We start from the raw sequence: 24,184 nt of genomic DNA, 5'->3' as shown, positions 1-24,184 counted from the left end.
GCAAAATATGATTTGGGGAAGCAGCAAAGGCTCTCTGTGGAGCTCAGCCACAGGATGGAAAATCCAGAGCTTATCATATCCAACCCTGAGCTTCCGAGCCCTGGAAGAGGAACCAAAAGCAACCAGGGAGGTCACTGTGTTCGGTCATGGAACTGAGACCAGAATCACTACCTGGCTCGTTCAAAATTCCACATCAGTGGGAGGCAGACTTGACAACCTGACATCCTCTGGCTAAATCTGACCTCCGTGGTGTCACTCTTAGAAGGATGCTGACGTACATGTCCTTAACTTAAGCCACACATGGACAGGAAATCACAGTGCCCTGGTGGGAGCACAAAGGACTATGGCAGGCAGCCAACTGCCACCGAAGTCTTGATTATGAACTAGGAAGTGGGGTTTGTCATTGAGAACAAGTCTGAGCCAAGTTGGCAAGGCTGTCCCCCCTCAGTAGTGCCCACCCTGCCAGCCCTCTGAGTACTCACATGCTAGGGATCTCTCTCTTCCCCCCCTCTCTCCAAGAGACCTAAGAACCTCAGGCTACAGGTCTTTCACTTCCCTTTGGAGAACAGGCTTCAGGTCCTGCAGATAGTATAAAGCCCCAGTTATGCGTACCACATGTACACTTACATGCCTTGCAGGGCACATGTGTTTGGCACATACACATTCAAACATGCCCAATTCCTTAAGTCTCATAAGCTCCCACGTGAATGCAGGGTACTGCTACTGTCTCTGTGCCTGTCTCTGTGCTGAGCTGTTTGGGGTCTGGTCTGGCCTGTCATCCTCTCTTCCTCCCACCTCCCAGCCCAGCCCAGGCTGGTTCCCACGAAGTGCCTTGTTCTCCACTGAGCCTGGGCCTCCAGGCCTCCTCCACCCCTCAGTTCCTTGTGAGTGCTGGGTGCTTGCTTCCTTGCTGTGGGCGTGGAGCTCTGCTTACCGTTCTCTGGCAGCCCTGGTTATGGCTCCCAGCCTGGGGGAGAACTTCCCTTTGCAAAGTTAGATAACAGGCCGGGTTCTCTGTCAGAGGATTGGCGAGGTGGCTCCACGTGCTGCAGCTGGCACAGGGCCAGGTCCGCCCTGCCAAGCAGCGGGAAGGGAAGGCCTGGCTGCAGCCGGAGCTGGCAGGTGGCCGAGCTGGGGGTGGACAGGCGGACTGGGGCTGGTGCTGCCCATTGGCTGCCTCAGGCTCCCACCCCGCCTGCCTCCCTAGCCTGCGGCTCCCTGGCCAACCCCTGCCTCTCCAGCTGCTTCTAAACTCCCAGAGCAAGCACCTCCTGCTGGGCCATGTCAAGCTGCAACCAGATTGGAGTGGCCCCTGCCATGGACATGCCTGAGGTCCTCAAGTCCCTGCTGGAGCACTCTCTGCCTTGGCCGGAAAAGAGAGCAGGTAGGAGCACAGGTGGTCTGTATTGGCCGGCTGCCTAGATGCCCGAGGGGTGGGAGCAGACACAGGGACTAGGCATGGGAGGGTCCCCAGCTGGGGTCTGCCTTTGGTGCTGTCCTGAGTAGAGGCAGGGCTGCACTGCAGAGAAGTACTCGGGGAGGTCTGTGGGTGCCACACCAACTCAGGGGTTGCCCCCTATGCCTGCTGGCTTTGGGAGCCATGGCCAGCATGCAGCCACTGACAGGTGCTGTGCTCACGTGGGACAAGGACAGGACCAGAGTGCCTGAACGAATCCAGCTGGAAGCTGATTGCTTCTTAAGCTCCCTCCCTCTGCACACTGGGGGTGGACAGAGGAGTGGCAGAGCCAGTAGATTTGGGCAGCAGGAGCCCAGGTCTGGAGAAGAGGCTTTTTGCGCCTGCCACTTGCTCACTGCTGGAGGGCTGAACTCATGGATGGGATGGAGGCTGTTATGTAACAGGACCACAAGCCCCGCGTTCCTAGGATACCACAGGCAAACCCAGGATGAGGGACAAGCAGAGGAGCAGAGTGGAGGAAGGTGTGGAAACAGGCAGCCTGGGCAGCCAGCACCGGGTACCTTGCAAGTCTGGCCTAGGAAACTCAAGTGCTAGTAATGCTTTGTTGTTGAGAGCTGGGGAACCTGCTTGGTGCACTCCCTCTGATATCTGTTTCTCCAAGTCTCTCAGTCTCAGCCCTCATCCCCTTTGTCAACATTTTCCCCACAATGCTGGGGACTGAACTCAGGCCTTTGGAACACAAGTTCTGCTATACAGCTGTACCCCAAGCCCCTCCTCAGAGCCCACCTGGTCTCTGCTATCAGTGTGACAGGAGGTCAGGGTACCCTTCAGGGGACCTTTTTCAGACATCTGCCTCTCTCTGCGCTGGCACTGAATCCAACCCATCACACTGGCAGCCCTGCAGGACTTCTTTCTGCAAGACTGTCCTAGCTAATTCCCAAACTTTGGTGTCCAAGAGGACAGTCCCTGACCTCCTGTGACTCCCCTGAAGCCAGGTATGGGTTTAATTTCCTTAACTCAGGAAGTCAGGACAGCAGCTCCATTCCTGAGAGATGCTGAATGAGGGAGAAAGGTTTCCTCAGACTTCATGGCAGGGTCCCCCAAGGATTCTTATGGATAAGTCTCAGCTGGAGTCCACACCCACAAACAGGCAGGCTACAGACAACTTTCTGTCATCTCTGGGTGGCCTTCATGGGTGAGCCCAGCTGGAAGCTTTCCAAAATCTAAAGTAGAGGCTGGGTGTGGTGGCACATGCCTTTAATCCCAGCACTCGGGAGGCAGAAGCAGGCGGATCTTTGTGAGTTCGAGGCCAGCCTGGTCTACATAGTAAGTTCCAGGACAGCTAAGGACTACAGGGCGACCCTGTCTCAAAAAGACAAAAAAAAATCTAAACTAGAGCCCTTCCCTTCCTGACCCAGGTACTGAGGAAGACGGTACAACTGCCTCCTGGCCCCATCCAGGTGCCCCAGGATGCCCACTGCACTACAGACAGGGTCAGGTCCCAGCTGAGCAGGGGAGCGTTGGGAGGGGAGGGGGACAACTCAGGGTGCTGTTCCTTGCATGAGACTAGAGACTAACAATGCCTTTGCAGTATGGTAGCAGCTGCCCCATCACTGGCTTTCAGCTGATCTACAGAGTCCTGGTACAGCTGAAGAGTCCCCATCCTGCACTTCAGATAGGTAATCATGCTTTAGCACTTAGAGGACTTGGCGGAGCTTTGCCAAGAGCTGGGAAGTTCTGACTAAGGATTAGCTAAGCCCATATAGTCGGATCCTAGGCCAAAGTCTCTGGTTACCTCCTATCACTTCATTGAAAGTCAGAGCATGAAGTCCCACAGGATTGAGAGTGGCCTGCAGTCAACTGGGAAAACAAAATGAAGGGAAGGTGGTGGAAAAGTCACATGTGTCCAACAGCCCCTACCTACAATCACCATTCCCCAAAGCTCCCAGACTTTCCAAACCATTTAAAGGGAAATGTCTGCCTAGCGCACACCCTCCACACTGAACTAGAATTCTAAGCAGTCCTGTGGCAAGTGCTGAAAAAGTTCCTGTTGAAGCGGACTCTCCTGCTTCTTACCACTCTGCTTTCAGCAGAGCCAGCAGCTCACCCTCCACCTCCTCGCAAGAGGTGGGTTTCCCTGGAAGCCTTGGTAGACAACCTGCTTTGCTTGTTTTCATTAGCCCAGTGACTCTGTGGTCAGGTCACATGCCAAGTGAGCTGGGTTCCAGTGGGAGGGACTGTTAGAGGAAAGCAGTGTGAGAAACTCCAGGTGTGCCCTCCTGATGTCTCTCTTTGCAGCTGCTTGCTCCGTTTTCTAGTTCAAAGACACTTTCCAAGACCCTTGAGGAGCCCCTCCCTTCTGGCAGCACTGGGGCCTGCCTGTGCAGCCTACATAGATCTGTCTCCTGTGGCCCAGGAGGGAAATATTCTTAAGCAGCACTGACCAAATTCAAGAATGCCTTGGCTTCCTGATGACCCTTACTCTGAGCTACCAACTCAACTTCCCTATGGGCAGAGAAATCGATGCACAAAAGGGTACATCTGTACCCTAAACCTGTCTCAGTTTCCCATCTGTTTCTGGACCTTGACTCTACTGTCTCTGCTCTCGGTGCAGATCTTCTTTCTGGTGTTGATTCTCTTCCAGTGCTCACTTCATCTCTCCTCTGGCTACTAGAAAGATCCCGAGTCTCTCAACTGTGTAGTTAGCTCTTTACAGCATACCTTCCTTGGCTGTGCTCAGAGGCACCCTCCCCACCTTTCTGCCTCCTCTGCTTATCCAGGCCTCCATTTCCAGGAGCCTAAAATCATGCTTTAAAATCAAAGCCTTCACTCTGAACAGGGCAGGCAGGGTCCTCACCTCCAGGGAACTCTTAAACCTCAGGAACTTCTGTGTAAGCCAGCAAGATCTAGAAAGACAGCAAAGCCTTAAAATTAGAGACAGGATGTGACCCCTGATTCTGCTGTCCACTGCGTAGCCTTCAACCAACTCCCTCTCTTCACCCCTATTCTTTAAAAAAAGGACAAGGAACACCTGTGCCAGGAAAGGCTAATTGTCAGGACAAAGTGACTTGTCCTATGTGGAAGTGTTGCCGACTGTGACCTGCCGTGCTGTTTTCTCTCACAGGCTAAGAGCATTTGTCCCTTCTACCTGTAGTCTGACCCTCATTCCCTCCCCTCCTGCGTTGACAACCTAATCCTCATTTCCTTATTTCCATCTTCCTCTAAAGAACTGGATGTTATGAGATTGTGCACACACAGGATTGTCTCCTTGGAAACGGGTGTTGAGACTCCCGGGGCTTGGTACCATCAGCCCTGCATCAAACAGGGCAGTCAGTCCTACTATAGAACAAGGGAAAAAAATCTTAGCAGGACTTGTCGGAGCACAACAGAGGGTTACAGGAAAAGGAGGTCACTCTGGACTCCTTGGTGAACTGAGGATGAACAGCCTGGGCTGTCCCAAGCTTTGCCTTAGTGGAGGTGTAAATGGAAACTCACACAGCCTGGGAAAGCAGAGGAGAGAATGGAGTTTGCTTCAGGAAGGAGGAAACAAGACAGGGCTTTTATGTGCTGGGTGTACTGGCTCAGGTACTCACCACTTCGGCCTGCCAAGTGGTATATCTTCTTGGTGAGAAAGTGAACTCAGAGAGCTTGGCCGCCTCAGGGCCAATAGGTGAGTAGCCTCTTTCCTTCCTTCCTCCCCAAGGACCCCAGAGCCTTGTTTTCCACCCTGGTGGTGGAGGAGTTCTTTGTGGTGATGGCAGTCATCTGTGATCCGAACCCTGAGAGTGCATAAAACCCAAGCCAAATAGGAAATTAGGACTCTTGAGAGCATGGAAGGGAGAGGCAAGAATTTAAAAAGAGGCTCCACCCACCACTTCTGCCCTGGAACACACTGAGACCAAAGGACAAACCACAGGCCTAGACCACAGGTATGCAGGCTGGGAGAGCTGTGGTGAGGCCGCTGCTGGGGGCTTGCCCTGAGAATGGCTCATGCTTGTTCCTCCAGATTCCACCGTAAATCAAGCACATGACACATGACTGCTATTTCATGTTCATAACATTCCCAGTGTATGGGACTCGACTGGAAATTTTGTCAACACTCCTACCAGCACCAACCAAAGGAAGCAAGGCAATGAATATTTACTGAGTTACTACTCTGAACAAGGCATTGTGCTCACCTGCCTTTTGTACTGGAAGGGACAGTGAGTTTGGGTTTTGCTAGAGCTCAGAAGAACCTTTAACATCAGCCTATTCTTACACATTTCAGGTTTGGGTTTGTCAGGCCTACTAAGATTTGTGAGTAGTGGGGGGAGATCACTGTGGGGCATCTGATCAAAGGAGCCTCGGCTAACGAAAACCACTTGCTCAGCATATCTCAATCGAGCAGCCTATCTAATTGGCTGATTAGCAGGTTTCTAGTTCAGAAAAGAACAGAATTTATAACTAGTCCAGTTCTGACAGACATTTCTCATCCTATTCTGGCCCTGGGCTACACTCTATAACCCACCCTTACCTTCACAGCCTCATCGCACCCCAAACTATGCAACTCCTGAACTAACACACCCTGGAAAGGAAGGAAGGAACTTGGTGGATACCCACTCATTCCATCTCACATACTCACTACTCTGTAGGTGGGCATCTAACATTACCTACCACAAATAATCCTCAAAACCACCCAGAGGCAGAATCTCCATCTATTTCCCAGAGGGAAATAACAGGCTCAGAAGCCAATTGTCCAATGCTTTAAGCTGGTCTGTGGCTGAAGGAAAGTCTCCTCAGGTCTGCCTCTCAAGTCCAGAATCAGAGATGACCCAGACCCCATGCTTCCCTTAGGAGGCCATTGTATCAAAAACCTATTATTGGTTGCCAAGATGGCTCAGTAGGTAAAAGTGCTCGCTGTCAGACCTGACAACCTGAGTTCTATCCACAGGACCCACATGATAGAAGCGACTCTCAAAAGTAGTCAGCCTCTACACTTGTTTGTTATATGATATGTGCATATGTGTACACACACAGTAAGTAAGTGCAAAATAAATAAATAATAGCAAAACTATCATTAGGGGCTAGAAATATAGCTCAGTTGATAGAGTGCTTTGCCCAGCATTCACAAGGCCCTGGGATTGATCCCCAGAACTGCATAAATCTGAGGTGGTCATCCAAGCCTGTAATCCCCACACTCAAGAGGTGGCAGCAAGAGGATCAAAACTTGAAGGGCATCCTTACATATTGAGGCCAGCATGGGTACATAACACCCCCATCATCGAACAAACAAAAAATCAGAATCTATGACGCCACTTTAAAAGTCTAAGGCAGGTACTAACCTGTTCTTCTTAGGGAGTCTATCCCTTTGAGGGACTCACACACTACAGAAATTAGCAAATCAGTTCTCACAGCACTTATTCCTCCACTCCAGGAAGAGACAAGGTCACAGTTATTGTCATGGCATCCCAAAAGACAGAGTAGAGAAAGGCAGCTGGGTCAGTCGGTGGTAGAGAAGATAACATGCATGCCTCCAGGCCAGTGCCACTGATTGCTGTAAGTGTGCAAGGGTAGCTACCTTCAGAGCTTGCAATGAGGCATAAAGGGAACATGCTTGCAATGCTCTGAGTACTTTGGACATGCTACCTACCCTCCAGCTATCCAGAGAGAAAACCCCTCTCTGGGAGTGTCAGCAAGGAACAGACTCACAGCTATGTTTTTGAGTCTCAACCTGCTACCTTCATGTAACCTTGTCACTAGCTTATTAGGTGAGCTGCTCCAGGCTTGGCTGATGGATAGGACAGGCATTATCATGGAGGTAACTACAGGAGAGAGATGGGGGAGGAGAGAAAGAGGGGCAGAGAGAGGAGGGCAGAGGGAAGAAGAGAATCTTTACTTATTGGTACATTGCATCTTTGCTATGAATGGTAGCTGTTCCACTCTGTAGATATCCTCCTCTGCCCATGAAGAATTGTTTTTCCCTCTCAATAATTTCATATTAGGGGCTAGAGAGATGGCTTGGCAGTTAAGAGCACTTTGTGCTCTTGCAGAGGACCCAGGTTCAGTTCCCAAGACCCAAGGTAACTCACATCTAAATGTAACTCTAGTTCCAGGGGATCTGATCAGCCCTCCTGGCCTCCACAGGAACCAAGCACACACATGGTGCACATATATACATACAAACACACATAAAATAAAAATAAATAAATCTGGGGGCTAGAGAGATGACTTAGTAGTTAAGAGCACTGACTGCTCTTGCAGAGGACCCGGGTTCGATTCCCAGCACCCATGGGGTGGATAACAACTGCATAACTCCAGGTCCAGGGGATCCAATGCCTTCTTCTGACCTTTGTGGGCATTGCATCACACAGGTGTACCTACCTACATGCAGGCAATACACTCATACACATAAAAAAATATTTTTTTTACAAATACATCTTTAAAAAATCAATTACCCATAAAAATATACATTTAAATCTAATCCAGTAAGCTGCTCCATAGCCAAAATACCTGGAGTTATTTTTTTCCTTAAAAAATTTTTTATTTAGGGAGCCTGGAGAGATGGCTTAGGGGTTAAGACCACTTGCTACTCTTGCAGAAGACCCAGATTTGGTTCCCAGTACCCACAACGGGGCTCCCGACCACCTTTACTCTAGTTCTAGGGGATCTAACCCCCTCCTATGGTCTCCACAGGCACTGGGCACGCATGTGGTGCACACATATACATTCAGACAGTCACACATAAAATTTTTTTAAATGTATTGTATGTGTGTGTGTGTGTGTGTCCGTCCACATAGACATGTGGAAGTCAGAGGACGATTTGTGGGAGTCAGTTCTCTCCTTCCATCATATAGGACCAAGGGATAGAACTCAGATTTATCAGGCGTGGTTGGCAAGCACCTTTTACTTGATGAGCCATCTCCCTAGGCCCAGGCTCTTTTTGAAAAGCTCCATATAGTGCTTAACGTCCTAGGAGTGCTGTTTGAAATTTGTTTCTAAAACCCTCTAGGTCAGTTTCTCCTAAACATATCTTAGACACGTACATAATTCCCACTAACAATTCTGCAACACTGGGGTTTTCTGTGCCTAATCTTTCCCCCACGATGGATTAAAATCCATCAATTCTAGTTAAACTAGGAAAACTATCATTTTTAATAGGAACGCAATTAAGTACTTGCGTGGGAACGCTGTATGGTGCAGTCTGCCTTATCTCCATTTGACACGTAAGTAGAAGGAACCCGAAAAATCAAGCAGTGGGCTGGAGACCTCAGATTCGGAAAATGACCAACTTGTAATTACTGCGGCAGCAAAAACCTGCCATCACAGTTTCATCATCCTGCCTCTATCATTAGGCAAACTCTTTCAAACCTCTTGCTTGACTTTGGCTACCTATAGTGTTGAGTTCTCCATCTTCCCCAGGAACCAAGGACTGCTATCCTGCCAGGCTCCAGCCCCTCCTATGTAGTGCAGGGACCCAGGGGAGGGTCACAGGACAAACTAACCAAGGCCCTGTTCCTTTTGGGAGTTTAAACCCAGAGTCTAGTAGTGTTTGGGTTTGAAGCTGAGTATGATTTGTAAAGAAAGTGTGGTGCGCTGTGTAGGAGTTCCCTGTAAGGTCTTTACATCTATGCACCTCTCCAGGACTTCTATTTCCTAAGGAACCCAGGAGGCACCACTATTTTAAGAGATCAAAATGCAAGATGAGTAGCTTGTGCAAAGATTTTTTTTTTTTTACGTTCTAAGAAAAGGAAGGGAAAGTCCTGGAAAGGAAAGATAATTCCGAGCCTTTCTGGACTGCACAGACTCTTTAGTCCAACCTCTTTCGTTTTAAGGCTAAGGAAATGGACTCCGCTGGAGCAACTCAATATCCCCAAGGTCATCAGCGAGCGGCCAGCAGGACAGAAATGTGCACCTGGCCGCGACTCAGGGCTCGCTCCCAAGAATGCCCTCTCCACGCTAGTGTTTATCCTGCAGCCACGCCCGCTGCAAAACCCCAGATCAGCGGGCAACCTGACACCGCTCCCGTAGGCTGCCTGCCCTCGGCCAGCCTCCGGGTCGCGTGGGAAGGGCGCTGGCGGGGCCGCGCGTTCGAGTCCCTCGACCGGGAGTGGGGGTTCACAGAGTCCGCCGAGCCCACACCCGCCCCGCTCCTGAGCTCCCCGCCCTCCGCGCCGCAGCCGCACGTGCAGAGCCTCGTGCACCCACGCCGGCCCCGCCCCCGCGCCCCATTGGCTGCAACCCCGCGCCCCCTCCCCGCGCTGCCAGACTCGGCTGCGGCTCCACGTGACCGTCGGGGCCGCACTGCCCCGCCTCCCCCCAAGGTTACGCCGCGCGGGGGGCTGGCGGAGACTTGGGGAGGTCCCCATGATGGTAGGGTGCGGCCGACCAGGAAGGCCACTGAGCCCCCAGTCTCCCTCGAGGCCTGCGAACTGAGCCCGCGCACCCGGGGCGGGGCACCTCACCTGGCCCCGCACGTGTCCCGCTCGCTCGGCCTGGCAGCCAATCCCAGCTCGAGGAGCTGTGCCCGCCCTCCCTCGGGATGCACCAATCAGAAGCCGTGCCGCGGGGGCCGTCTGCCTGCCTCATGAATAACGAAAAAGGCGGAGCCAGACGGCGGGTGGGGCGCGGGCGGAGGGAGGCGGGGGTGCGGCGGCGCGCCTGCGCAGTGTCGCCTGTGTCAGCAGCTGCAGCAGGTCGCGCGGCTCCGGCCCCATCAGGGTGCGCGCGGGGGAGGCGAGGCGCTCGAGCAGGGCGCGGGGCACGATGTCCGACGCGGGCGGCGGGAAGAAGCCGCCTGTGGAGCCGCAGGCGGGGCCGGGCCCGGGGCGTGCTTCGGGGGAGCGGGGCCTGTCGGGCTCCTTCCCGCTGGTGCTGAAGAAGCTGATGGAGAACCCCCCGCGCGAGGCGCGCCTGGGTGAGGGGGGGCGGGTCAGCGTGTCTGGGGGCGGGGTTTCTGATAGGGCGGGGCCTCGTGGGAGCGGGGCGGGGCAGAGGTCAGGGTGAAGTTGTCCAGCTGCAGGGGATGATGCGGGCCTGGGGATGACCAGGGGCCTGCAGGACTGGGCCTGGGGTTGCGGAGAAAGTTGGGGGAGGGGGGCGAGCTGGAAAGGATAGGTCGGGGGGAACTTAATAAGGAAGTGTCAGGAGGGAGAGGGTGGGTAGGGCAAGGGTGGGAAGGCGTTCTTTCGTGGAGGGGTTTCGAGGGTACGCCTGGGGCCCCTTTCCTGGGTTTGCCTGCATCCGAATGTCCGGGATGCTGCTTGTCCTAAATGACTGCTCCCGGGTCCCACCCAGTCTGCGGATCGTGGGACAGGAGCCTGGGTTTTCCGGAGCCCCTCCACCGCATCCGGTTGGGTACAAGAGTCCACCACCAAAGTTTGAGAAGCGCTGATCTCTACAGCAGATGGCCTTGCATCTCTTTGCTCCCTCTTGGGAGAGGGCGAATCTTCCTCGCTGGGGAGTGGATTTTCCAGCTGTTTGGTCTCTGGGTTGCTGCTAAGGTGCAGATGGAGGCGGCAGTGTGAGATGAGGGTTGGTGGTGCTTTATAAAGTTGGGGGTGGGGGGCATGAAGTTGGGCTGGGATGAGAGTCCGCATGAGACCACTGACGCCCGTCACCTGGTTGGTTGGAACCACAGTGGCAGGACTGGGCTTCATGATTTTTGTCCAGGTCACAAGGGTCCCTGGGGTCTTGTGTGGAAAGGAGGTTTGGCCTTGGTATTTGCCTGGTAGATGAGGTTCCAGACAGCTGCAGGAGTGCCACATATTGTGGAGTTTTAGGTACAGTGACGTGTGAGTCTGATGTTTCAGTCTGAGCCCTTTGAATTTCCCGGAGCTCAGTGCAATTCAGGGTATTTGGGGAGGGGTGGGCCTTTTGTGAATTGCCTTCCTCCAGGGAGTTCTTTGCTTAGCCTTTGGGTTGTGACTGTTGGGTTACAAATAGCTTCAGCACCTCTGGTGAGGTTAAGTCCTCTCCTGCTTCAGGACCTCCTGTGCACAAAGCCTTTTGTTTGCACTAAGATGATGCTTCGCTCCTGATCTGAGATTAAGACACACTGCAAAGACGTGTTCACAGCTGGCAGACTCTTGTTTAAGATTACCAGAGAATAACAATCCATAATAGTGATTTTACTTTACATTGGCATATGCTTGCAAAGCCCTTAGACATAATCTGGTTTAGGGTATTGTCCCCACTTTACAGCTGAGGAAAGTTGAGGCTCAGGTATGGATGCTTTCCCAAGGTCACATGGGTAGGCCTTCTAGAAGGCTCTTAGTTTGGTGCTGGCTCTTTTTCTTTTCTTTTTTTTTTTGAGACAGGGTCCCCTGTATCCTAGCTGGCCTGGAACTTGCTGTGTAGATGAGGCTGGCCTTGAACTCAAAGAGATTTGCCTGCCTCTGCCTCCCAGCTGACCACCACTGGTGTCAGAACCTATGATCTGAGTGATGGACATGCCAGTTCTTTATCTTTTACAGTTCATTTAAAACTCCATCTTACAAAAACACTGAATTAAAATAGCCTTACCAGTTATGGTGATACTTGCCTGGAATTCCAGCACTTGGGAGGTAGAGGCAGGAAAATCAAAAGTTCCAGTTTAAAGTCTGCCTGACTTACATGAGATCCCTCCCCCTCCTCCCCACCCCCAAATAGTCTTAATTACCTTGGCCAGACAAAATGAGGCATTTACAGCGGGGCGGTGTGGTGGTGCACACCTTTAATCCCAGCACTCGGGAGGCAGAAGCTAGTGGATCTCTGCGCGTTCAAGGCGAGCCTGGTCTACATAGTGAGTTCCAGGCCAGCTGGGGCTACAGGGAGACCCTGTCTCAAAAAGACCAAAAAAAAAAAAAATGTGTAACTTTTTATCTCCTCCCTTCTGCCTTTTGATCTCAGATGACCCCACCCGACTGATAGTCATTTCTGAACAGAATGTAGAATCAAAAGAGCAGTCCCCAGCTCTCAAGGGCTTGAATTTTTACTTCCCAGTTGATTTTAATTTTATTTTTATTTATTATTTATTTATTTTTGTCTTTTTGAAGCAGGGTCTCCCTGTAGCCCCAGCTGTCCTGGAACTCACTATGTAGACCAGGCTGGCCTTCAACTCAGAGGTCCTCCTGCCTCTGCCTCCCGAGTGCTGGGATTAAAGACGTGCGCCACCACGCCTGGCCCTCCAGTTGATTTTTAAATCAAAGCCTACCATAGAAGCAGTCATAGGAATTCTAGTTCATTCATATTAGAAGCCATGAAAAGTTCTGTTTGTCAAAACCACCACCATCTTAACTCACTGTGGGTATCCATTTTCATTGGACATTAATAGGCTGTCTTTTGGTTGTCTGTGGTCCAAGAGCCCATGCATGACTGATTTACCTCCAACATAATCATATTTGATTTCTCTTTTCCACTTCTAAATCTAGAGTTTAAAGTTGTCTCCCTCAATTTTGAAAACCCATTATGAACTTGTCGTGATTCATCTCCCACGTCTCTGATTAGCCTCCTTGTCACTTTAATTTCCTTCACATTTTGCTTGTCTTTTTCTTCTTAATTGCCCTCTCTTGGATATCCATGTGCATAACTTTTTGACTGAGACAGTTAGGTGGGATTTGATCTGTACTAGTTGATTAGTTTGGCTTTGAATAGGAGCAGTCTTACTCCATCCTCCCAGAGAATCTGCCTCCAGTCTTTCCTGCTTATTCAGAGATAAAAGTCTCCTGAATTGGTCGCTCTGAAAAAACGGCCTGAAAAGACACCTGAATCCAATCTCTGTAAATCCAGTATTATCCAGTCAATATACAGATTCCCACAGCCACCTCTGTATTGGCCCCTGAAATCTAGAACTGAATCAGACACTGTCCCTGCCCTCAGTGAGCTTACAGTAATAATGAATACCTACTGTGTGCCACATACTCTGTGACATACAGGGCATTTCCAAATGTTATCTCTGATCTTCACAAAAGAGGTGGTTTTATCCTTATTGATAGTGAAACACTGAGACTCGGGTTAAATAACATGGCTGAATTCACACGTCACACAGCTAATGGGTAGCAGTCCTGGGTTGCAATGGAGAAACATGACTGGAGGGAACAGGACAGAACACAGAAGTTATTGGCCTGAGGACCTCAGCCTTTTCTACACTAACATAGGTCAGAAAGGTCAGAAACTACTTCCTCGTCACCTCTCATAGATACTAACTAGAGCCTAGTCTGCCTTAAGTCTGTGACCACAGCAGTGAGTTAGTGTTTAGTTAGCATTCCAAAAAGGACAGACACACAGGAGGGTGTGCTGCCACCCCTAAAGAAGACCAGCCTTCCTGGTTCAAGCACCAAGTTATAACTGGAGGACTGTGCACTTGTGAAATAAATATTTGGGGTATGGATGGAGACAGGCCTCTGAGAAAGATAGGTCACCTCTGAGACTCACGGCCCCTTCCTGGGATGAGTTGTTATGTGGTGTCTCATTATAGATTCTGTTTGCAGATAAGGAAAAGGGGAAGGAAAAGCTGGAGGAAGATGAGACGGCGACAGCCAGCACCATGGCCGTTTCTGCCTCCCTCATGCCACCCATCTGGGACAAGACCATCCCCTACGATGGCGAGTCTTTCCACCTGGAGTACATGGACCTGGATGAATTCCTGCTGGAGAATGGCATCCCTGCCAGCCCCACCCACCTGGCCCAGAACCTGCTGTTGCCTGTGGCTGACCTAGAAGGGAAGGAGTCCGCCAGCTCCTCCACAGCCTCTCCACCATCATCCTCCACTGCTGTGTTTCAGCCCTCTGAAACGGTGTCCAGCACAGGTTGGTGACAGGCCTTTGGGCAGGTCTGCCTGTCTCGTCCAAGAAACCCACTTCCCACTGAGGTCTGCTATGTCCACACTCTCTGTGTGCCCCCTTTATGAAGGGGAGGTCCTAGAGTGCTACAGAATGGAGGATCTGTTCCCCCACTCTTCAATGTTGTCTGTAAGGCTAGAGGTAAAACCAGTAGTTAGTCCAGCAGACATCAGCCTTTCTCTTGACTGGGACTCTGCAAATGCTCAGGACAGTGGGATGTGCCTTCTAGTCTAGAGCTCTGAAGAAGAGAAATCACATTTCTACATTTCTTAGATGTTCTTTTATCATCACCTGCATTTTACCACAGATTTGGGGAGAATTGAGGCAATACTACTAATCACCATTGTTACTGTTGTTACCCTTACTGTAAGGACATTCACTTAGCACTTCTGTGTCAGGCATTAACACAAAGTTATCAGAATAACCTTTCAAGGTTAGTACTATTATCCCTGTAGGTGAGGAAACAAATAGAGAAGACAAGTAACTTGCCCAGTCGTACAGCCAGTAGGTCTTAGAAGTAGCACTTCAACCCATAGGCAGACACTGCTTAAGCACTACTAGCACAAAGCACATTCCTACTCCTCTGAAAATATTGGGATCTGAAGATATCCATAGAATTTTCCCTTCATCCTCTTGTTCTTTTCCTATTTTGTCTTGGAGTAGTTCTGTTTGTTTTCATGTCCCCTGAACATAAACCCACCAGAGGAGACATGGCCCCTGTTTGAGTAACTCTACAGCACTTTCTGCAGGCTCAGAGGCATACCGGCAGGTGTCTCCTGGAAACCACACTCAGGGTGTTCCCATGGTACGTTTTGATTTATCTTTCAATAGGGAAAAATTTTCAAAGAAAATAACAAAATTAAGGGGCTAGAGAGATGACTCAGTAGTTAAGAGCACTGTCTGTTCTTGGAGAGGATTTGGTTCCCAGCATCCGCATGAGGCTAACAGCCATCTGTAACTGCAGTTCCAGGAGATCCGATGCCCTCTTCTGACCTCTGTGGGCGCTGCACAACATGGGTGCACTTACATGCAGGCAATATACTCATACACATACAAACAATAAAGGGGGCTGGAGAGATGGCGCAGCAGTTAGGAACACCTGGGTTCGAATCCCAGCACCCACATGTCAGCTAACAACTGTCCATAACTCGTTCCAGGGGATCCGATGGCCTCTTCTGTCCTCAGGCATTGCACAACACAGATTCACTTACCTACATGCAGGCAATACACTCATGCACATAAAATAAAAAAGTAATGAGACCCGGGAGTGGTGGCGCACGCCTTTAATCCCAGCACTCAGGAGGCAGAGGCAGGCAGATCTCTCTGAGTTCAAAGCCAGCCTGGTCTACATAGTTCCAGGACGGCCAGCTGGGGCTGCAGGGAGACCCTGTCTCAAAAAGACCAATAAATAATAAATAATAATCTGTCTGCCCAAATGGGGTATTTGCGGGGTGGAGAGATGGCTCAGTGATTAAGAGCACTGACTGCTCTTGTAGAGGACCTGGGCTCGATTCCCAGCACCAACACGGCGGCAGCTACAAACCGTCCTTAACTCCAGTTCCAGGGGAATCTGAAGCCCTCTTCTGATTTCCACAGCATTGCATGACACGGGTGCACTCACATACATGCAGGTGATACACTAATACACATAAAATAAAAATAATAAAAAAAAAAAGGAGTTGGAGTGTATTTCACTGACGAAGTATGTGCTTAGCATGTGCAAAGCCCTGGGTTCAGCCCCCAACACTAGAGGAAAACAAACAAACAAAGGAAACAGCAGTAAAAGATTACCATAAGGTGTCTTCGTGTAAGCCATAGCCCAACTTAGGCAGTTTTTAATTTAGACCAGATCTTTCCAATCAAATCCTAGACATGCCATTTCACCAATGAATGTATTAATATATACCTGAAACACAAGGGTTTTCTTTAGATTTATTTTTATTATTTTTAGGTATGTGTTTGTGTCTTGTGAATGGTTATATGCACATGAATGCAGGTGCCCACCAAGGCCAGAAGAGGGAGTTGGACCCCCTGTAGCTGGAGTTACAGACAGTTGTGAGTCATCTGATGTAGGTGCTGGGAACCAAACTCAGGTCCTCTAGAAGAGCAGTAACCAATGTTAAGCTCCAGCCCCAATACAGGGTTGTCGAAAAAAAGAAAAAAAAAAAAATCAGGGGCTGGAGAGATGACTCAGTGGTTAAAAGCACTGCCCTCTCTTGCAGAGGACCCAAGTTTGATTCCCATCACCCACTTGGTGGTTCCTAATAACTCTCTGTAACTCCAGTTCCAGGGGAATTCAACACACTCTTCTGACCTCTGCAGGCATTGCATGACATTGGCAGTACTTACATACATGCAGGCATTACACTCATACACATAAAAAAAAAAAAAAAAGCTGGGGGCTGGAGAGACAGCTTAGTGGTTAAGAGCACTGACTGCTCTTGCAGAGGACCTGGCTTTGATTCCCAGCACCCACAGAGTGGCTACAAACCATCCTTAACTCCAATTCCAGGGGAATTCAAAGCCCTCTTCTGACCTCCACGGCATTGCATGACACAGGTGTACTCACATACATGCAGGCAATACACTCATACACGTAAAATAAAAATAATAAATAAAATATTAAAAAAACAAGCAAACCTGGGTGTGGTGGCGCATGCCTTTAATCCCAGCACTTGGGAGGCAGAGGCAGGCAGATCTCAGATCTCTGAGTTCAAAGCCAGCCTGGTCTACATAGTGAGTTCCAGGCCACTTGGGGCTACGAGGAGACCCTGTCTCAAAAAGCAAAAATAAATAATAAATAAATAAATAAAGGAGACCCTGTCTCAAAAAGCAAAAATAAATAAATAAATAAATAAATAAATAAATAAAAATAAAAATAATTCAAAACTATCCTGGACAACATAGTGAGACCCCATCTAAAAAATAATAAAACATAAAAGAGGTGCTTCAAATGTAGCTCAGTGGCAGAATGACTGTTTAGCATGTACAAAGCCCTGAATTCCATGCACAGCACTGCAGAAATATTTAATTAAATAAAAATGTAAAATAGGGATGTTGCTCAGTTGGCAAGTGTTTGCCACATTGTGTTCAGCTCCCAGCACCCATGTGAAAGCTGGGTATGGCAGTGTGCATCTGTAATTCCAGCAGTAGGGACTCAGATTGACCAGGCAAGCATCCTAGCCAAATTATTGCGCTCCAGGTTCAGTGACTCAAAAATGAGGTAGAGGGAGTAGAGAGATTGCCTCAGTGGTTAAGGGCACTGTCTGCTCTTGCAGAGGATGTGGTTCAGTTCCCAGCACCCATGTGGTGGCTGGCAACCATTCATAACTCCAGTTCTAGGGGAATCTGATGTCCTCTTCTGACCTCCGTGGGCATTGCCAGATACTAGGGCACTTACATGCAGACAACACACTCATACACATAAAATAATAGTACTGCTGAGCCATCTCCAGGCCTCATAATTTTTTTTTTAAAGGCAGAGTATGGCCAGGCATGGTGGTATACGCCTTTAGTCCCAGCACTTGGGAGGCAAAACAGGCGGATCTTTGTGAGTTCAAGGTGAGCCTGGTCTACATAGTGAGTTCAGGTCAGCTGGGACTACAGGGAGACCCTGTCTCAAAAAGACAAAAAAAAGAGGCAGAGTAGACTTCTGCAGTGGCTCAGCAGGTACAGGGACCTACCATCAAGCCTGAGGACCTCAGTTCCACCTCTGGGACTCACATGATGGAAAGAGAGGACTGACACCTACAATTTGTCCTCTCACCTCCACATACATGCCATGGAACACATACAAAAATAAATGTAATAAAAAATAAGGGCTGAAGAGATGACTCAGTGGTTAAGAGCACTGACTAGTCTTTCAGAGGACCCGGGTTTGATTCCCAGTACCAACATGGTGGCTGACAACCATTCATAACTGCAGTTCTAGCAGAATCCAACGTCCTCTTCTGACCTCTGGGCATTGCAGGATACCAGTGCACTTATACATATGCCACACTCGTACACATAAAATAAAAATAATAAATTTGGGGCTGGTCATGGTGGCACATGCCATTAATCCCAGCACTTGGGAGGTAGAGGTGGATCTCTGTGAGTTTAAGGCCAGCCTGGTCTACATAGTGAGTTCCAGGCCAGCCAGGGCTACTGGGAGACTCTGTCTCAAAAAGACCAAAAAAAAAAAAACTACAAAAAGACCAAAGAATAAATAAATTAAAAATATAAATTTGAAAAACGTAAATAAAAAGACGGAGAGCAATTGAGGGAGACACCCAACATCAACCTCTGACCTCCATATGCACTAACACATAAGTGCACAAACATGCACACACATATGACCACATACGCTATACACTTTTTTTTTTTGTTGAACTCCAAGATCTGCCTGCCTCTGCCTCCCGAGTGCTGGGATTAAAGGCGTGCGCCACCATGCCCAACCACACACAAGTTTTTAAATGTGTATGTGTGTGGGTATGTACACATGAGTGAAAGGGGCCCCCAGAAGCCAGAGACATTGGGGTCCCCAGGAATTGGAGTTATAGGCAGTTGTGAGCCACCCTCACAACTAGGAATTAAACTCAGATCCTGTGGAAGAGCAGTGTGTGCTTTTTTTAAAAAAAAATTTTTTTTTTTTTTTGAGACAGGGTCTCATTTGTGTAGCCACAGCTGGCCTGGAACTCTATGTAAACCATCCCAAGCTGGCCTCCATCTCACAGACATCTGCCTGTCTCTGGCTCCTGTGTGCCAGGATTAAAGGCATGGTACCATTCTGCCTGAGCCTTAAAAACTTACAAATATCACATTTTTTAAAAAAATTTTATGTGTATGTGTGTATTGCCTGCATGTAAGTAAGTGCACCCATGTTGTGCAAAGCCCTCGGAAGTCAGAAGAGGCTATTGGATCCCCTGGGACTGGAGTTATGGACAATTGTTAGCTACCATGTGAGTGCTGGGATTCGAACTCAGGTCTTCTGCAAGAACAACCAGTGTTCTTAACTGCTGAGCCATCTCTCCAGCCTGTAAATATCACTTTTATTTGTGGAAATGATAATAAATTGTCAACATTCAGATTTGCAAAATTGTCTTATACATGCCACTGTGTGAATGTGAATCTGTGTGAGGTCTACATGTTGCATTTGCTTTAGTACTTCTTAGGTTGTAATGTTGGCTGCCCTCTTCCTGTAGCCCCAGCTGTCCTGAAACTCACTATGTAGACCAGGCTGGCCTTGAACTCACAGAGATCCGCCTGCCTCTGCCTCCCAAGTGCTGGGACTACAGGCGGGTGCCACCATGCCTGGCTGCCCTGTCCTTTTTAAAATGATCTTTTCAATTTATTTGTCGATGAAACTGTCATGGAGAGTTTCCAATATACTGGATTTTGCTGGCTGGATTCCTATAGTACCATTGAATATTGTCCCCTGTTTCTCTTTTAATTTAACATTCATTTACATGCGAGTGTGTGTATGTATGACCATGTGGGTGCACAACTTGTAAATGGAGGTCAGAGGACAGCGTTCAGGACTCTGCTCTCCTGCATTGTGGGCGTTCCAGGGATTGAATTCCAGTTATCACCCTCCCTGCCTGTGGAGCTGCTTTCACTGACTCCGTTGTTATGGTTTTTTGTTTGTTTCCTTTATATAGGTTGGATCTAGAGGCTTAGCAGATTGTGGGATTCTCACTTTGTTGGTGGTTGAGCTGCCCTAGAAAGCTGGTTCTGTGAACAGACAGAAGACACAGACAAGCGCCTGTTTCATACTGGCACAACTTTGGTGGCGAGTGCCTTGTTTTGCTGTTTTGTTTTCTTGTTTTGAGACAGGGTCTCACTATGTAGCCCTGGCTGACTTGGAGCTCACAATGTAAACCAGGCTGACCTTGAATTCACAGAGATACCTGCCAACCTTTGTCCCCCCATCCCCAGAGTGCTGGGATTAAAGTTGTGTGCCCTAAGTGGCATTTTAAGAATGTTTAATGAAGTATGGCATGTACTAGCATACATCCCAGTCAATCTGCACAGGGTGAACATACCATATATTCTTGCTCAAAGCAGGATACAGAACTCTGTTGGTGTCCTTGAAATTCCTTGTGATTTTGGCAGTCATTTCTCCCCCAAAGTAATCACTGGTATTTCTTTCTTTTTTTTTTTCTTTTCTTTTTTGAGACGGGGTCTCACTATGCAGCCCTGACTGACCTAGAAAGTGCTTTGTAGACCTGGCTGGCCTGGAATTTGCTGTGTAGACCTGGCTGACTGCTGTTGTTTCTCCAAAGATTACTTTTGCTTATAGTTGAGCTTTTTAAAAAACATTTTTATGTGTATGAGTGTTTTGCGTGCATGTAAGTGCACCACATGTGTACAGTGCCTGTGGAGGCCAGAAGAGGGAGTTGGAGCTCCTGGAACTGGAGTTAAGGACAGTTGTTAGCTGCCATATGGGTTCTGGGAGCTGAACCCTGGTCTTGCAAGAGCAGGCAGTGCTCTTAACCACTGAGCCATCTCCCCAGCCCCAGTAGTTGAGCTTCTCCCAGTACTCAGGAGGCAGAGGGAAGTGGCTCTCTGTGAGTTCAAAGCCAGCCTGGTCTGCATAGGAAATTCCAGGCCAGTTGGGGCTACACAGTGGGACCCTGCCTAAAAAGCACCATAAAAACCCAAATAGAATTGTACAATATGGCCTCTCATTTGTTTTTATTGTTTTGTTTTTTAATTCTGTTCACTTGTTTTTAAATATTATAAATGGGCTCCCAGCACTTAGGAAGCAGAAACAGAAGGATTGTCACAATTTTAAGACTAGCATGGACTACAAAATGCATTCCAGTCCAGCCTGGGCAACATAATAAAACATTGTGTGAAAAAAAATTTTTTTGGCATCTTTGTTGAGTGCTCAGTAAGAGCACTTGGCACCAGGTCTGATGATCTGAGTTCAGTCCCCACAGCCCACATGCTGGAAGGAGAGAATTGACTTCCACAAGGTCTCCTCTGACCTCCATAAAAATAAATAAACAGGCCAGGCGTGGTGGCGCACTAGAGTAAAGAAAAATGAACAAATATACCATGCATTTGTGCCACTACTAGTGTTCTTTGAGATGTCCTGTAAACAAACAGGGAATAACAATGTAAGTCTAGAATCCTGGGAAAGGGACCTGGGATGCAGTGCAGAGCTAGGGCACTTGCATGGTATGGATGAAACCTTGTGCTTGATCCTCAGCAAAGCAAAAACAAATTCAAAGTAGCCAACATGGTGGTGCACGCCTTTAGTCCCAGCACTCGAGAGGCAGAGGCAGGCAGATCTTTGCGAGTTCAAGGCCAGCCTGGTCTACATAGTGAGGTCCAGGACAGCTGGGGCTACAGGGAGACTCTGTCTCAAAAAGACCAAAATAAATAAATTAAATAAATAAATGTTTTTCTTAAGCTGATTGGACTAGAGAGGTAGCTCAGTGGTTAAGAGCACTGACTGCTCTTCCAGAGTACGCAGGCTCACATCCCAGCACCCACATAGCAGCTAACAACCATCCATAACTCCAGTTTCAGGGGGTCAGCATCCTCTTCTGACCTCCACACAGGCATTGCATACACAGTGCACTTACATACATACAGGCAAAACACTCATAAAATATAGATAAACAAAATAATAAATTTGCAGAAAAACTTTTCTCTTTTTGAGGCAGGGTCTCCCTGTAGCCCCAGCTATCCTGGAACTCACTATGTAGACCAGGCTGGCCTCCAACTCACAGAGATCTGCTTGCCTCTGCCTCCCAAGTGCTGGGATTAAAGGCATGTGCCACCACGCCCGGCTAAATTTGAAAATCTTTTAAGTTGAGAAGGGATTGTAGCTCAGTGATAGAAAAATTTGCCCAGCATCCAGGAGTCCCTGGGTTTGAGTCCCAATACCACACACAAAAAATATTTGTTCTGGCCGGGAGGCTGAGGCAGGCGGATCTCTCTGAGTTTGAGGCCAGCCTGGTCTACATGGTGAGTTCCAGGCCAGCTGGGGCTACAAGGAGACCCTGTCTCAAAAAAGACCAAAAAATAAAAATATATTAGTTGTAAATTAACTGTATTTCTATTCTCATATTTGTAGCTTTCTACAGTTAGTTTTATGATGCACATAAATTATGCAGACATTACAATATTGCCAGGTAATATTGCCAGGTGTGGTGGTGCATGCTTTTAATCCCAGCACTCAGAAGGCAGAGGCAGATGGATCTCTCTGAGTTCAAGGCCATCCTGGTCTAAGTAGTGAGTTCCAGGTCAGCTGGGGCTACAGGGAGACCCTGTCTCAAACAATATGTATCTTAATATTAAAAAAGTAGTTTTATGGGGCTGGAAAGATGGCTCAGCGGTTAAGAACACTGGCTGTTCTTGCAGAAGACCCGGGTTTGAATCCCAGCACCCACGTGGCAGCTAACAACTGTCTGTAACTCCAGTTCCAGGGGATCCAACAGCCTCTCTGACCTCCGAGAGCACTGCACACCACACGGGGGTGCACTTACCTACATGCAGGCAATACACACACATAAAAATAATAAAATATTGTAGGGCTTCATGGCGCATGCCTTTAATCCCAGCACTTGGGAGGCAGAGGCAGGCAAATTTCTGTGAGTTCAAGGCCAGCTGGGGCTATAGGGAGACTCTGTCTCAAAAAGACCAAAAAAATATAGCTAAGCGAGGTGGCACACGCCTTTAATCCCAGCACTCGGGAGGTAGAGGCAGGCAGATCTCTGTGAGTTCAAGGCCAGCCTGGTCTACATAGTAAGTGAATTTTGATGTTTTGTAAGGAGGGATCTAAGAGAATACTGTTTCAGGAAAATCCCCAACAGACCTATGGTCTTTCCTTCTTCCTCTAGCAATCATTTTAGAAATTCTTATTTTAGAGTGTGCGTGTGTGTGTGTGGAGAGAGAGAGAAAGAGAGAGAGAGAGGGAGGTGGGAGGGGTGTGCACATGCCATGGCACACATGGAGAAGTTAAGAGGACAGCTTTCAGGAGTCAGTTCTCTATTTTCACAGTGGGTTACAAGGATTGAATTCAGGGGTCAGGCTAATTGTTTCCTGGGTCTCTCGTGTCCTGCCCCTGAAACTTAACCACACCTCAGCATGTGGTTGGTGCTTAAGCTGGATAGCTTTAGTGTCAACTTGACACACCTGGGTTGAGGGAGCCTCAGCTGGGGAACTGCCTCTATTGGACTGGCCTGTGGCCATGTCTGAGGGACATCTTCTTGATAAGTGATGTGGGAGGGCCCAGCCCACTGTGGGTGGTGCCACCCCTGGGCAGGTGGGCCTGTGTTGCATAAGAAAGCAGGCTGAGCAGGGGCCAGGGGAGCAAGCCAGTAAGCAGTGTTCCTCCATGGCCTGTGCTCCAGCTCTTGCCTCCAGGTTCTTGCCCTGAGTTCCTACCCTGAGCTCCTTGATGAACTGTGACCCCCGTAGATGTAAGATAAATAAACTCTTTCCTCCCTAAGTTGGTATTGGTCAGAGTGTTTTGTTATAGCAATGAAGAAACAAACTAAGACAGTAATTGGTACCAGAGAGTGGGATATTGCTGTGACAGACCTGACCTTGGTGTTTTGGGGAGGACTGTGGAAGCGTTTGGAACTTTGGGCTGGAAAAGCTATTGCGTGCTCAGAGTTTGTTGCTGTGGAGCTTGGAACAGTTATGCTGAAAGAGTTGTAGACAATGGAGGCCTGGCTTGTGAAGCTTCAAAGGGAAGCGGAGACTATCAGGGCTGTTCATGTGAGATTTCGGATTGAGAATCCGTGGGGTCTGGTCAGCTGGGACTGAAGAATCAGCTGTGACTAAGAAGAGACCAGAACCTGAAGCAAAACCTTTGCTTTACTGGGACAATTGATGCTGGTTAGCTGGGGCTGAAAAATCAGCTGTAAGTAACAATAGACCAGCATCACTGAGGTGAAGTCTTCTGGGAGGTATTTCCTCAGGGTCAGCACACAGAGGGAACCCGAGCCTCTATCTCAAGCTGGAAGCAGGA

At 48.8% G+C, this 24,184-nt stretch overlaps 1 protein-coding gene across 2 annotated transcripts in view; it reads left to right on the top strand.

The window, feature by feature from the left end:
* The first annotated feature begins 1,221 nt into the window (after positions 1 to 1,221).
* The window catches only part of Tef (TEF transcription factor, PAR bZIP family member), a 31,731-nt gene continuing 8,768 nt past the window's right edge, over positions 1,222 to 24,184 (top strand). The window contains exons 1-2 of one of the 2 annotated variants that reach the window (XM_008844806.3): positions 1,222 to 1,384; positions 13,864 to 14,181. In XM_008844806.3, coding sequence (XP_008843028.1) covers positions 1,282 to 1,384; positions 13,864 to 14,181 — 421 coding nt within the window. In that variant the 5' untranslated portion in view covers positions 1,222 to 1,281. Of the gene's footprint in view, positions 1,385 to 10,059; positions 10,311 to 13,863; positions 14,182 to 24,184 lie in introns of those variants that run through there. The other variant, XM_008844805.3, reaches the window with a different exon arrangement.

The sequence above is a fragment of the Nannospalax galili genome, unplaced genomic scaffold (assembly GCF_000622305.1).
Source record: "Nannospalax galili isolate Female #2095 unplaced genomic scaffold, S.galili_v1.0 scaffold180, whole genome shotgun sequence".
Taxonomy (NCBI): domain Eukaryota; kingdom Metazoa; phylum Chordata; class Mammalia; order Rodentia; family Spalacidae; genus Nannospalax; species Nannospalax galili.
The sequence above is the reverse complement of the archived record's forward strand: the minus strand, read 5'-3'. Positions and strand labels throughout refer to the sequence as shown.